Raw genomic sequence first — 15,687 nt, forward strand, 5'->3', positions numbered from 1 at the left:
TTATGAAATTAAATGTTAATTGGTTTGGTCCATCAACATTCTCTGGTTAATTAAAGTCCAAAAGTTTGAAACTGATGTTATTAATGAAACAAAGTTACATGAAGTATGTGAAAATGATGAAATGTACTTGTTTAATCACACTCAAAGCAAATTTTCTCGTGCTATGTACTAACTTTAAGCATCATGATTGTACTTAATTTATAATAGGGTGATGTGGACATTACTAATACTTTCTGACTGTAATCTATTTCTTTGTAATATTTTAATATTTACCAGCCCAGGCTCTATATTGAAACTTCCATAAAATTGTATTGTTTCAGAATATTATTTTCCATGTATACTAAACTATTGATTTTCTTACACTGTTTTGCAGGAATCATCAGAACAGCCTTACCCAATATGGACAGGGAAGCAAGAGAACAGTATTCTGTCGTCATTCAAGCCAAAGATATGGCCGGACAGATAGGAGGACTGTCGGGTTCCACAACTATTAATATCACGTTAACTGATGCCAATGACAATCCTCCCAAGTTCCCGCAAAGTATGTGTCAGTTTTCAATCAATGTGATGCATATTCTAAAACTACAGTCTGTCTCAATGTCATGTTGCAAATGTATTGGAGATGGCATGGTGGTGTGTATTGTTTTTATCATCTGTCTGCTTTCCTAACTCTGATAGGCAGTTGCATTAGCAACCACAGCCCTTTGACAGTTGGCCTGGCTGGATAAAAAAGTAAATGCTATGAAAAAATATATAGTTTTCTTCCCAATGTTAACACGTCCACTGTCATTGGTGTGTTTGACTAAGTTGTTGTTGTAAATGAAAACTTAATTTCAAAATTTAAGTTGCGGAAGCTCCTATCCAAGTTCCAAAGAGGAATGTGTGGATGTTGCAGCAACAGCAGCAGCAGTAGGAGAGTTTGGATTAAAGTAAGATCTCACCTGTATTTTCAGGCTGTTAATTGTGACCTAACAATAACAATTTGAATTTGTAAAGCATGCTTAATATCCTGTGCAGAAACATATAGCAAACATTATTGTCAAACTGAAGAAAGGTGTGAGAAATGTGACCAAAGGACGTCCAAATACAGGCAAGACATAGGTAAAGAGACCAAAAAATTTAGGGAGAAGGCCATTCCTAAGATAAACAGGATGCATGAGTAGACAGGAATCTAAAGTTGTTGCAGAGCCATCAAGCTAGAGAGAAGCAAAGTCAGACAAAGCTCAGAGAATAAGCTTTTTCCCTTTCCCAGTTGTGACTAATGTTAGCTGTTCCTCTTTCCACCTGATCCACTAAGATTCTGTTTTTTTTCATAATTTCATATTGAGCAGTTTCAGTTTTATTGTTGCTTTAAAAAGATAGTTAGTAATGGAAAAAATCAATGTTACTTATTATCCCTTTTCCTAAAAGAACATAGAATAGGTGTGGTCTAAGTTTCAAGTCAAAGGACTCAAAGCAGTAGGGTGTGTATTTCAAACAGAGGTGTATAGTGGCTCTGAGGGCTGAAACCTAACCTGACAGATGACAACCAAGGCATTCAAGGTGGAAGTCTGACAATGGATAAGCAGGCCAACATATTTAATAACTACAGGACCTCTTAAAATCATTTGGCACCTGGAGATGTTTGGGTGTATGGTAATTTTATTAAAATAATAGTGAAAGTAATTGTAGTCAGCCTGATCTGTCCCAAACTATTTCCCCACTCTAGACTACACACTGGCATTCATTACCGTTGAGTTAACTGGCACAGTTCCTGCTGGACATAATGTGAGTCACATTGATTTTGGGCAAGGGGCGGATCTAGGAACAGATGAGAGCTGTGAGATAAAATTGCCTGTGTTTCCTGCCAAGGGGACTATAGCCAACCACTGCCTCAATCTGTGTTAAAAAAAAGACAAAATGAAAGCATTGCGTGTCATATTTTAGTTTTAAGTTATGGTTGACATTCTATCTGTGATGTTGTTCTGTCAGAAATTATTGTTTAGTTATGATCCTCTATCCATTTGTAGAACACTACCAGCTCTATGTCCCTGAGTCAGCTACAGTGGGCACAGCTGTAGGTAAGATTAAAGCAATTGATCCTGACATTGGTGTGAATGCAGACATGAGCTACAGCATCATTGATGGAGATGGATTAGGCATTTTTACCATCACTACTGACAAAGACACCAGAGAAGGAGTTATTATTCTAAAGAAGGTAACAGCCATATATTTATTCTAAATTTCCAAACCTGATTGTTTTGTATCCCACTAAATCTAATGGGCTGTTAATAATGGGATTATCTTTATGGTCTACTCATGCTCCAGCCACTGAACTATGAAAAGAAAAAAGTGTACACTGTGATGATTGAAGGTGAAAACACTCACATTGATCCTCGTTTTTGGAACATGGGTCCCTTCAAGGACACTGCCACTCTCAAAATCATTGTTGGAGATGTGGATGAGCCCCCAGAGTTTTCACTCCCTTTTTATGTGATGGAGGTTTCTGAAAATGCCAAACCAGGAACAATGGTTGGAACAGTAACTGCACAAGACCCTGACAGTGCCAAAAGCCACATCAGGTATGTCCTTCCTTTATTTAATTAAAACCTCCAGTCTGGGTATTTCAGTAAAAATTCACATTTTATCTTTGCTGATCTGCAAAATATGTTGAGTTTGATTAGCCTCTGCTGACAATAATCATAAAAGAGTGTAAAACAGCATAATTTTTTCATGTTTGTGACTTAATTCCAATATCAATATGAACTGTTCATTTCATCTTCTTCTCTCTGTAGATGCTGCCTGACCTGCTAAGCATCTCTACCAGTTGTTGTTCTATCTCTGATTTCAAGCATCTGCAACATTTAGCAGACACAATTATTATGTTTCACTGGAATATAGTAGACTGAGGGGAGACCTTTTAAGGTTTATAAAATTATCAGGGACAGAGCTAGGAATGGTCAGAGCTTTTCACCTAGAAGGTATAGATAAGAGATGAGAGTAAATTTAAATGAGATCTCAGGGGCAATCTTTTCATTCAGAAGGTAGCAGTTTTAGGTGATGAGTTTCAGAGACAATTTCATACAATGTATAAAATGCAGTTGGACTAGTACTTAGATAGGAAAAGAGTAGAGGGCTACAAGACTACTGTGGGTTGGCATAAATAGGCACTATGGTCTAGATAAATTATTTGGGCCAAAGGGCTAATTTCTATGCTTACAGCTGGTAGGACAGTATGACTATTTTAATGGAGTTCATAGGCCAGTATGTGCTGCTGTTTTTTGGGAAATGGTGCCTTGATGAGAAGTTATAAGAAGTGGGAAGAAGTGTTTCTATATTAAATTCATTAAAATAAAAGAATCATCCAGTACTTTTATACTGGCACTGAGCTACTGTCAGAATGATATATATTCTGTATGTCCATGATTTCTGCAACATTATCACCATGTTTTATTCCCACAATGGCTAGAAAGAACAACACATTATGCAAAGGAACTATGAAACAAGACCAATTTGAAACAGGAGCCCTGAATATTGAGCTCATTGTAAAGGTGGATAGACTTCCATTTAGAGGCATTAAAAAATTACATTACTCATCAGCAACTCCTTTTCAGTGATGGATAAAATCTGCTTTTGATCTTTCTAAAACACTAGAAATTGATTGACAGTTCTTTGACATAAATGAAACAATTGTTTAATTGGAACTGACTAGTGGTGAACATATTCCATTTAAACAGACATCCTTTGAATTCCTATATCCAGTACTGTAGATAATTTAAAGGGAACATTTTTGAAATATGGCATCGTATTGCACAAAGGAAATATGAAATATTTTATTTAAATATATTGCATTAAACTTTTCAATATTTTTATTGCCTTGATTGATAAATTAATGAGTTAGGGAAAATGGCCCAGATTGAGAAGTCAATTGGTTTTAATTTCAAAGCAAACTTGAAATTTTCATCAAAAAAAAGGTCTTGCATCAGTCACAAAATCAATACAATATATGGTGTCAATTGGCTGAAGGAAGGTTTATAAAAGTCTCCCTCAGAGAAGACCCATTACAGTTGTAATGTTTAAACACACAAAGTTTTTGATATGCTATAAATAATTTAGCTTTGGCTTTCAACAGAGAAATGAAATTTCTTTTAGAAAACAGCATTAAAGAGTGATATTATCTTTCAAAGCACCTTGATTTTTCCTAATTAAAGTGATTTTTCCTAATTAATCACACACATCAATTTTTAATCTGAGAAAATAATTGTAATTTTCAGGTATTCTCTCAGATTTATATAAAAAATGAAAGATTGAGTCAACCAGACAGCACCAATGAAGACAGAAAGAAAATTATCATGTCAAGACATGATCAGTAAATATTTGAAATTTATCAAGTTCAGATAAATATGGACGCAGGGAAAATGACAGAGAAGGAAGGAAATTTGAAAAGAAATCAATAAGCTAATGTGGGAAGTCAAGGAGGGTGAAATCTAAGATGGAATAGTGAGAAGAATTAAAATGACAGAAGATCTGGACCTGTACTATCATACCTTGCATTTTTCATTGTTGATTCAATGAAGTTCAACAAAATTTAATACACAATATCCCAGTTTAAGACAAGATGCTTTCCGGTCTCCGGTGCCAACAATTTCAGATCATAATTGCTGACTATATAGACAATAGATGTTGGTGAGGATTATTTGTATCTTCAAATTAAAATTATATTTTAATTATATTTCTCTTTTTCTTTCAAAGGTTTTGTCATTTATTTTTCTGTGCTTCCGTGCCATCACAGGTCTTAATTATTTGTATTTTCTTACCTTAACTCTGTACTTGATTAAACTGTTATATCTCCAAATGATTCACAACCTGCTGTGAACTTTAGTTCTACTTCTCTCTCTAAAGAGGTGGATGGGACTTTTAAACAAATCTGCCCCTTCTGTTGCACATAATATAACTCAGCATGCAATTTGAAGAAGAACCAGACTATTTTCACCAGCTTCCTGAATATGGTCATACCTCAATCAACTTCACTGAAATAACTCAGTCATGTTCATCCACGGACACCCTTTGTGTGCTATACAATTCAATCTTAATTGCAAGTGATGATATTGAAAATCAATATTAATACAAATTTAGAGTGTTATTCTGGATCTCCTGTCACGCTCACACACAGAAGAATTCAGACATATTCAATGGCATCCAATAGTCTGCAAAACACACCAGGACATCAGTTCAGTCATTTTATTTTCAATTTCCTTTCCTAATCTCTCTTAACCATAGACTGCTCATGCAGAAGTAAATTTTCACAGCTCTTGAGATGTACACCAGCATGACCTGAAGTCAACCTGGCTGAGCAGATCTCAGGCTGATATTGGAAACCTATCTCACGTAGTTACTTTTTTAAGTAGGTACTTATCTGGTTCTCCTTCAATCCAACTAATTCCCCATCTCCCAAAAAGAGACCAGAAGGCTGTAAGACATACGAGCTGAATTAGGCCATTCAGCCCATCGAGTCCTCTGCGCCATTTCATCATGGCTGATCCCAGATCCCACTCAAATCCTTACTCCTGCTCTTTCACCATTTCTCTTGATGCTCTGACCAATCAGGAAACTATCAACTTCCGTTTGAATATACCCACAGTCTGTAGCAGAGCATTTCATAGATTCACCACACTTTGAGTAAAATAATTCTTCCTTACTTCTGTTCTGAAAGGTTACCCCTCAATTTGGAGGCTGTGCCCCCTAGTTCCGGATACCTCCACCAGAGGAAACATCCTCTCCACATCCACCTTATTTAGTCCTTTCAACATTTGGTAGGGTTCAATGAGATCCTCCCGCATTCTTCTAAATTCCAGTGAGTAGAGGCCCAAAGCATCCAATTGCTCCTCATATGTTAACCCCTTCATTCTCAGAATTATCTTTATGAACCTCATCTGGACTTTCTGCAATGACAACACATCCTTTCTGAGATAAGGTGCCCAAAATTGTTGACAATACTCCAAGAGCATTTTGACTAGTGTGTTATTAAGGCTCAGCATTATCTCCTTGCTTTTATATTCTATTTCACTTGAGATAAATGTCGACATTTTATTTGCCTTCTTTACCACAGACTCAACCTGTGAATTAACCTTCTGCGAGTCTTGCATGAGGATTCCTAAGTCCTTTCAAAACCTCTGATGTTTGAATTTTCTCCCCATTTAGATGATAGTCTGCACTATTGTTCCTTTTATAGAAATGCATCATCATACATCTCCCAACACTGTATTCCACCTGACACCTTTTTTGTCCATTCTTATAATTTGTCTAAGTCCTGCTGCAATTGCATTGCTTCCTCAGCGCTAACTACCCCTCCACCTATCTTCGTATCATCCGCAAACTTTGCCACAAAGCCATCAATTCCACTATCTAAATCACTGACAAACAACATGAAAAGTAATGGTTCCAATACTGACCCCGAGGAACACCACTAGTCTCTGGCATTTAACCAAAAAAGGCCACCTTTATTTCCACTCAATACCTCCTGCCTGACAGCCATACCTTTAACCATACCAGTATGTTTCCTGTAACACCATAAGATTTTACCTTGTTAAGCAAACTCATGTGAGGCACCTTATCAAATGACTTTTGAAACTCTAAGTATATTACATCCACTACCTCTCCTTTGTCCACCCTACTTGTTACTTCCTTGAAGAATTCTAACAGGTTTGTCAGGCAAGATTTCCCTCCACAGAAACCATGCTGACTTTGACTTATTTTATCATTAGTCTCCAAGTACCCTGAAGCCTTGTTCTTAATAATACACTCCAACAATTTCCCAACCACTGAGGTAAGGCTAACTGGCCTATAATTTCCTTTCTTTTGTCTTCCTCCATTCTCAAAGAATGGAGTGATAGTGACAATTTCCAATCCTCTGATCCTTTGGGACCATGCTGGAATCAAGTGATTCTTGAAAGATCATAACCAATCTATCCATTATCTCTTTAGCAATGTCTTTCAGCACTCTGGGCTGTAGTTCATTTGGTCTCGGTGACTTATCTGCCTTAAGACCTTACAGTTTGCCTAGCACTTTTTCCTGTGTAATAGCAAATAGCACTCACTCCTGCTACCTGACACTCATAGACCTCTGGCATATGGCTTGTGTCTTCTACAGTAAAGACTGAAGCAAAGTAAAGACTGTAGTAAAAACTGTAGTACAGTAAAGACTGCCAGGATAATCAAGGACAAGTCCCACCCAGCCAATACACTTTTGTCCCACTTCTCTCCGGGAGAAGGTTCAGGAGCATGAAGATATGTACGGCCAGATTTAAGAACAGCTTCTTTCCAACTGTGATAAGACTGCTGAACAGATCCTGACCCGGATCTGGGCCGTACCTTCCAAATATCCAGACCTGACTTGCACTACTGTACTTTCCCTTTTCTATTTTCTAATTATGATTTAAAATTTAAATTTTTATTATATTTACTTTGATTTGTACTTCAGGGAGCATGAAGCGCAGAAACAAATATCACTGTGATGATTGTACGCTCTAGTATCAATTGTTTGGTGACAATAAAGTATTTATATTTGTATTTGTATTTGTAAAGTACTCATCAAGTTCATCTGCCATTTCTTTGTCCCCATTATAACCTCACAAGCTTCATTTTCCAGTGTTCCAATATCAACTCTCACCTTCCTTTTATTCTTTATATAACTGAAAAGGCTTTTCATATCCTGCTTTATTCTTTTTTTTTTAGTTACCTTTTGTTGGATTTTAAAAGCTTCCCAATCATCCAACTTCCCACTCACTTTAGCTACTTTAGATTCCCTTTCCTTTGCTTTTATGCAGTACTTAACTTCCCTTGTCAGCCACGATTGCCTAGACCTGCCATTTGAGAACAACTTCTTCTGTGGGGCTTATCCTGTGCTTTGTGAACTATTCCCAAAAACTTCAGCCACCTCTGTTTTGTCATCTATCCTGCCAGTATCCCCCTCCAATCCACCTGGGCAAGCTCTTCTCCCATTCCTCTGTAATTCCCTTAATTCCATTGTGATACTGATACTTGTGAGTTATGCTTCTCCCTCTCAAACTGCAGTGTGAATTCAATCACATTATGACCACTGCCTCCTAAGGGTGCCTTTACATTAATAGAATTGGGTTTATTATTCAACACCTATTCTAAGATAACATTTTTGCTTGTAGGCTCAAGCACAAGCTGTTCTTAAAAAGTCATCTCATAGACATTCAACAAATTCCCTCTCTTGTGATCCGACACCAATCAAATTTTCCCTATCCCCTTGCATATTGAGGTCCTCATTACGATTGTGACATTACCCTTATTACATGCCCTTTCCAGCTTCTTTTGCAATCTCAATCCCACATCTTGGCTACTATTTGGAGGATTATATATGTTTCCCATAATGTTTTTTTTACCCTTGTAGATTCTTAACTCCACCCACAAAGAGTCGATATTCTCTGATACATCACCTCTTTCTCTAGATGTAATTCCATCTCTTACCAATAGCACTATACTACCACCTATGCTTTCGAACTTCTCATTCATTCCTCAACCACCAAAGCTAGTGCCCATCTCATAGCACTTCCTGTACCCTCGCCCACAGCATCTTCTCTGCCATCATTGTCTACTGATCAGAAACATCCAAAACTCTGCGTCAGTTAATCCTAATCTCAACCTTTCAAAACAACTGGACACATATCTGATTTATTTTGTACTGAATGGAAGTCCCTTTAGTATCTCAAGATTTTTTTTTATTTGTCCTGTTGCTCCACAGCACTTCTCATGGCAGGTCCATGAGCAAGACATTTATTGTCCAGCTACAAAACAGTTGTACAACCTTTCTCAGAGGCACTGGCCGAAAAGGAATTATTTCATTGATTTTGCTTGTACCTTACACAATCTGTTTTTCTACAACAGTGAATATATTCAATTTAGTTGATTGCCAAGTATTTTGGGGATATCCAGAAGATGTGGAAGTGCGTTATAAATCCCAACTCTTCATTTTAATTCCAACTTTCTTTTTAATTGAAAGCTTGTCAACTTTTTATTATGACACAGTGTTGTCCAGGTAAATGAGATCAGGATTTAAATAAACAAAGTACTTTCTTGATCAATAACTACACATCATGATAAAGATTTTGATGTTCAGATTGTTTAGTTAAATGGGAAGATACTAAGAGCCTGTGCGAAATTAAGTTGAAATCAATTTATATCAGATCAAGAAATAATACATTGTTGGGTCCTTTTGTGAACCTTCAATTATTTTAAATTACTTCCTGCTAGATACTTCATTGAAGATGATGAAGAAGTGGAGAGGTACTTCAGCATAGATGCTAACAGTGGAGTTATAAAGACCACAAGGGAACTTGATAGGGAAGATATACCTTGGCACAACATTACAGTCTGTGCATCAGAACTTGGTAAGTGTGGGAGCTTAAACCTTTAATTATTTTACACCTTCCAAAATTACTGAACTTAGTGTGCTGTCAAGTTGGTCAGGCATTTTTCAACCATCCTTAAAAAGATTCCATTTAACCATGTGGTCCTCATTTTGGGGTTACCTGTTGCATGTTTGAATGAGTTCTTTGTGATAAATGGTTAAACTGATTTGAATTGCAACCTTTTTAATGCAATTTATGGATTAATTTCAACCTATATACAAAATATAACCATATAACAATCACAGCACGGAAACAGGCCATCTCGGCCCTCCTAGTCCGTGTCGAACTCTTAATCTCACCTAGTCCCACCTACCCGCACTCAGCCCATAACCCTCCACTCCTTTCCTGTCCATATACCTATCCAATTTTACCTTAAATGACACAACTGAACTGGCCTCTACTACTTCTACAGGAAGCTCATTCCGCACAGCTATCACTCTCTGAGTAAAGAAATACCCCCTCGTGTTTCCCTTAAACTTCTGCCCCCTAACTCTCAAATCATGTCCTCTCGTTTGAATCTCCCCTACTCTCAATGGAAACAGCCTATTCACGTCAACTCTATCTATCCCTCTCAAAATTTTAAATACCTCGATCAAATCCCCCCTCAACCTTCTACGCTCCAATGAATAGAGACCTAACTTGTTCAACCTTTCTCTTTAACTTAAGTGCTGAAACCCAGGTAACATCCTAGTAAATCGTCTCTGCACTCTCTCTAATTTATTGATATCTTTCCTATAATTCGGTGACCAGAACTGCACACAATATTCTAAATTTGGCCTTACCAATGCCTTGTACAATTTTAACATTACATTCCAACTTCTGTACTCAATGCTTTGATTTATAAAGGCCAGCGTTCCAAAAGCCTTCTTCACCACCCTATCTACATGAGACTCCACCTTCAGGGAACTATGCACTGTTATTCCTAGATCTCTCTGTTCCTCTGCATTCCTCAATGCCCTACCATTTACCCTGTATGTTCTAGTTGGATTATTCCTGCCAAAATGTAGAACCTCACACTTCTCAGCATTAAACTCCATCTGCCAACGTTCAGCCCATTCTTCTAACCGGCATAAATCTCCCTGCAAGCTTTGAAAACCCACCTCATTATCCACAACACCTCCTACCTTAGTATCATCGGCATACTTACTAATCCAATTTACCAACCCATCATCCAGATCATTTATGTATATTACAAACAACATTGGGCCCAAAACAGATCCCTGAGGCACCCCGCTAGTCACTGGCCTCCATCCCGATAAACAATTACCCACCACTATTCTCTGGCATCTCCTATCTAGCCACTGTTGAATCCATTTTATTACTCTAGCATTAATACCTAACGACTGAACCTTCTTAACTAACCTTCCATGTGGAACTTTGTCAAAGGCTTTGCTGAAGTCCATATAGACTACATCCACTGCCTTACCCTCAGCAATATTCCTCGTAACTTCTTCAAAAACTTCAATAAGGTTTGTCAAACATGACCTTCCACGCACAAATCCATGCTGGCTACTCATAATCAGATCCTGTCTATCCAGATAATTATTAATACTATCTCTAAGAATACTTTCCATTAATTTACCCACCACTGATGTCAAACTGACAGGTCTATAATTGCTAGGCTTACTTCTAGAACCCTTTTTAAACAATGGAACCACATGAGCAATACGCCAATCCTCCGGCACAATCCCCGTTTCTAATGACATCTTAAAGATCTCTGTCAGAGCTCCTGCTATTTCTACACAAACTTCCCTCAAGGTCCTGGGGAATATCCTGTCAGGACCCGGAGATTTACCCACTTTTAAATTTCTTAAAAGCGCCAGTACTTCCACCTCTTTAATTGTCATAGGTTCCATAAACTTCCTTACTTGTTTCCCATACCTTACACAATTCAATATCCTTCTCCTTAGTGAATACCGAAGAGAAGAAATCATTCAAAATCTCTCCCATCTCCCTCGGCTCCACACATAGCTGACCACTCTGATTCTCTAAGGGGCCAATTTTATCCCTCGCTATCCTCTTGCTTTAAGTATAACTGTAGAAACCTTTCGGATTTACTTTCACCTTATTTGCCAAACCAACCTCGTATCTTCTTTTAGCTTTTCTAATCTCTTTCTTAAGATTCCTTTTACATTCTTTATATTCCTCGAGCAATTCCTTTACTCCATGCTGCCTATATCTATTGTAGACATTCCTCTTTTTCTGAACCAAATTTCTAATATCCCTTGAAAACCATGGTGCTTTCAAACCTTTAACCTTTCCTTTCAACCTAACAGGAACATAAAGATTATGTACCCTCATAATTTCACACTTAAATGACCTCCATTTCTCTATTATATCCTTCCCATAAAACAACTTGACACAATCCACTCTCTCTAAATCCCTTCGCATCTCCTCAAAGTTAGCCTTTCTCCAATCAAAAATCTCAACTCCAGGTCCTGTCCTGTCCTTCTCCATAATTATATTGAAGCTAATGCTATTGTGATCACTGGACCCGAAGTGCTCCCCAACACATACATCTGTCAGCTGACCTATCGCATTCCCTAACAGGAGATCCAACACTGCCCCATCTCTAGTCGGTACTTCTATGTATTGTTGCAAAAAACTATCCTGCACACATTTCACAAACTCTAAACCATCCAGCCCTTTTATGGAATGAGCTTCCCAGTCTACGTGTGGAAAATTAAAATCTCCCACAATCACCACCTTGTGTTTACTACAAATATCTGCTATCTCCTTACACATTTGCTCTTCCAACTCACGCTCCCCACTAGGTGGCCTATAATACACTCCTATCAGTGTTACTACACCCTTCCCATTCCTCAATTCCACCCAAATAGCCTCCCTAGAGGAGCTCTCTAATCTATCCTTCCAAAGCACCGCCATAAGATTTTCTCAGACAAGCAATGCAACACCTCCTCCTCTGGCCCCTCCTACTCTATCACACCTGAAGCAACTAAATCCAGTAATATTTAGTTGCCAATCACACCCTTCCTGCAACCATGTTGGTTGCGACAAAAATGTTGGTGGCAATTTCAGCCTAACCTATTTGTTGAAAAATTTAAGTAACCAAATTAGCTGTTAGTTTTAACTCTGCCTAATATTCTGATCCATTAACTTTGATTTTCCAGTCTACAACATGTTAATGTATTATATTTGTAAACTAATTAAACAAGTAGCTTTTCAGTTTATTCACACAGGAAATAAATCTGCTTGACACATCTAATAAAAGGAGAAAAATAACAAACATGCAATTCAGTTGGTCTTCATAATAAATAAAGCTGATAATTAAAAATTGTATTTATAATCTATGCCCAATATCATTTAAATCTGAAATTGCTAGTTATCTTATGAACTTTTATTAATATTGGAAAATTGGTACATTGCTCTAGACGTTTTATTTACTGGAGGCAATTCCAGATCCTTTTTTTTTGCAAATTTGTCAAATTGTCACTCAGAAATGCATGATTTAACATTATATTAGTTTTGTTATTGTGCTATGTGTATATTTGCACAAATTTTATGCATGAGAGGATGAGAGTATTTATATAATTTTCTTTTTAATTATTTTGTAGACAATCCATCCCAGATTATGCAAGTTCCTGTTGCCATTCAGGTTCTTGATTTTAATGATCATGCACCAGAGATTGTGAAGGATTATGACACTATCCTTTGTGAAAATGCCAAACCTGGTCAGGTACAAAGTATTTTTATTGCAATAACCATCGCAGACTTGTGTTATAATTTATAATATGGAAAAAAGTTAACCGTAAGATTGCCTGAATATTATACATATTAAAGGTTAGAAATTCATCCCTGATCAGTAGTACTGAGCTTGCTGTGTAATACTTATTAATGTTTTATTCTTCTTCTGAAGATCATAAAACAAGATCTACTGAACTTAACAGAACTACATTTTGCAAGCAGTGTTCAAGGCTCAAATGTTAACTTACTATACTGTTGTTCAGCAAAATCTATCAAGGATAAAATTTTGAGTTGGAAAACTTTGTGTTCCTTCCTTTAATGTAGTTTCCAGGTAAATGTAAACTAATGATATATTTCCATTTCCTTAAGTGAATCATGTCGCAATTTTTTGTGGAAACATATGAGGAGAAACTTATTTGATGTACCAAGATTTATATTAGGCAGAAGTAAGATGTACAGAATTTGCATGTTTTTATTTGCTCCTTTTAGGTTATTCATACAGTAAGTGCTACAGACAAGGATGACTTTGCAAATGGACCACGATTTCACTTTGCCCTTGTGGACACTTTCCCACCAAACCCAAATTTTACTCTACGGGATAACGAAGGTAATGAATCACATTCAGAATATAATCAACCTGAAATTACTGTAAGAAAAATGTTCCAATAAGGCGCTACCCTGTTCTGGGGAGAAAGGGTGCAGACAGAAGATCAAACATCATATTTTTTCAGTAAACACAAAGTACACTGCAGATGCTGTGGTCAAATCAAGACGTACAAAAAAGCTGGATGAACTCAGCAGGTCCAGTGTTCCGCAACTTCCGCCACCTTCAACATGACCCCACCACTAAGGACATCTTTCCCTCTCTACCCATCTCTGCTTTTCGCAGGGATCCTTCCCTCCGTGACTGCCTGGTCCACACGTCCCTCCCCACAGATCTCCCACCTGGCACTTATCCCTACAAGCGTCAGTGCGACACCTGTCCGACACTTCCTCTCTAACCATCATTCAAGGCCCCAAACAGTCCTTCCAGGTGAGGCAACACTTCACTTGTGAGTCTGTTGGGGTAATCTATTGCATCTGGTGCTCTCGGTGCGGCCTCCTCTACATAGGTGAGACCCAACACAGATTGGGGGACCGCTTCATCGAGCACCTCTACTCCATCTGCCACAACAGACAGGATCTCCAGGCTGACACACACTTCAACTCTGCTTCACATTCCCATTCGGATATGTCCATACATGGCCTCCTCTACTGCCATGATGAGGCCAAACTCAGGTTGGAGGAGCAACACCTCATATACCGTCTGGGGAGTCTCCAGCCCCTTGGTATGAACATCGAATTCTCCAACTTCCGGTAATTCCCTCCCTCTCCCTTCCCCCATCCCACCTTCACTCTATCTCCTCTTCCAGCTGCCTATCGCCTCTCATGACTCTGCCTTCTTCTACTACCCATAGTGCTTTCCCCTTATATTCCTTCTTCACCTCTCCTGCCTATCCCCTCCCTGCTTCCCCTCCCCCACCCCTTGATCTTCCCTCTGATTGGTTTTCCACCCTCTCCCCACCTTCTTTACAGGGCCCCTGCCCCCTCCTTCTTCAGTCCTGACAAAGGGTCTCAACCCGAAATGTTGACTACTTCTTTCAACGGACGCTGCCCGACCTGCTGAGTTCATCCAGCTTTTTTGTACGTCTATATTTTTTCAGTAGTTGTGCAGACCTGAGGGGAAATGTCCTCAATGCTGCTCATGTTCTTTAAAATACTCCTTTTCCTCTTAAGCAGGAGGTTTTTTTTTGTTCCTTTAATAGTTTTTTTAATGTGAATCCATTCAATATCCTACTTCCTCTAAAGGTTTGAGTTTGCTTCTCTTTCTCTTCCACGTTTATTGGCACTATGTTGTCTATAATGGGTATCATGTAACTTGAGCCCCCAGACAGTTAATTTGGTATTCATGCAGTTGCTAGATTACTTCTCCAATTTGACATTGAGATTTTGAAAGTATATCATAAGCTACAATTTAAATCTCAACATACTGGTCAAAGGAATTGAAAATCACAACTATGGTATTTTCAGTTAGCTGATAAGCTAATTGTGAATTCAAAGACATACTAATATGAATTTAGGCATAAGTAAATTCCCATAAGTATATTAGGAAATAAACGCTGAATATGTTTTCAAATGTACTGATTAAATTGGAGCAGCACACACAAAATGCTGGAGGAACTCAGCAGGTGAGGCAGCGTCTATGAAAAGAGCACAGTTGATGTTTCAGGCCAAGACCCTTCAGCGGATCTGCAGACAAAAAGCTGAGCAGAGTTAAAAGGTGGGATAGGGGAGGGAGAAACACAAGGTGACAGGTAAAATTGGGAGGGGGACGAATGAAGTAAAAAGCTGGGAAGTTCGTTGGTGAAATTGTTACAGGGGCTGGAGAAGGGGAGATCTATTAAGAGAGGACAGAAGGTCATGGAAGACAAAAAAGGGAGGAGGAACTTGTTTCTTGGCTTGGTTGAGTTGCTAACTGTAGAAGTATTGATTTACTACTTCGAGGACAATTTTGTGAATTAATTTT

The 15,687-nt window shown here is 38.1% G+C and overlaps 1 protein-coding gene across 1 annotated transcript in view; it reads left to right on the forward strand.

The window, feature by feature from the left end:
• The window catches only part of LOC132378672 (cadherin-18), a 662,384-nt gene that overhangs the window by 610,864 nt on the left and 35,833 nt on the right, over positions 1-15,687 (forward strand). The window contains exons 6-11 of the mRNA XM_059945774.1: positions 374-541; positions 2,010-2,197; positions 2,308-2,561; positions 9,259-9,395; positions 12,992-13,113; positions 13,611-13,728. Of these exons, the coding sequence (XP_059801757.1) occupies positions 374-541; positions 2,010-2,197; positions 2,308-2,561; positions 9,259-9,395; positions 12,992-13,113; positions 13,611-13,728 (987 nt within the window). The remainder of the gene's footprint in view (positions 1-373; positions 542-2,009; positions 2,198-2,307; positions 2,562-9,258; positions 9,396-12,991; positions 13,114-13,610; positions 13,729-15,687) is intronic.

Source organism: Hypanus sabinus, chromosome 20, assembly GCF_030144855.1.
Source record: "Hypanus sabinus isolate sHypSab1 chromosome 20, sHypSab1.hap1, whole genome shotgun sequence".
In the NCBI taxonomy this organism is placed as follows: domain Eukaryota; kingdom Metazoa; phylum Chordata; class Chondrichthyes; order Myliobatiformes; family Dasyatidae; genus Hypanus; species Hypanus sabinus.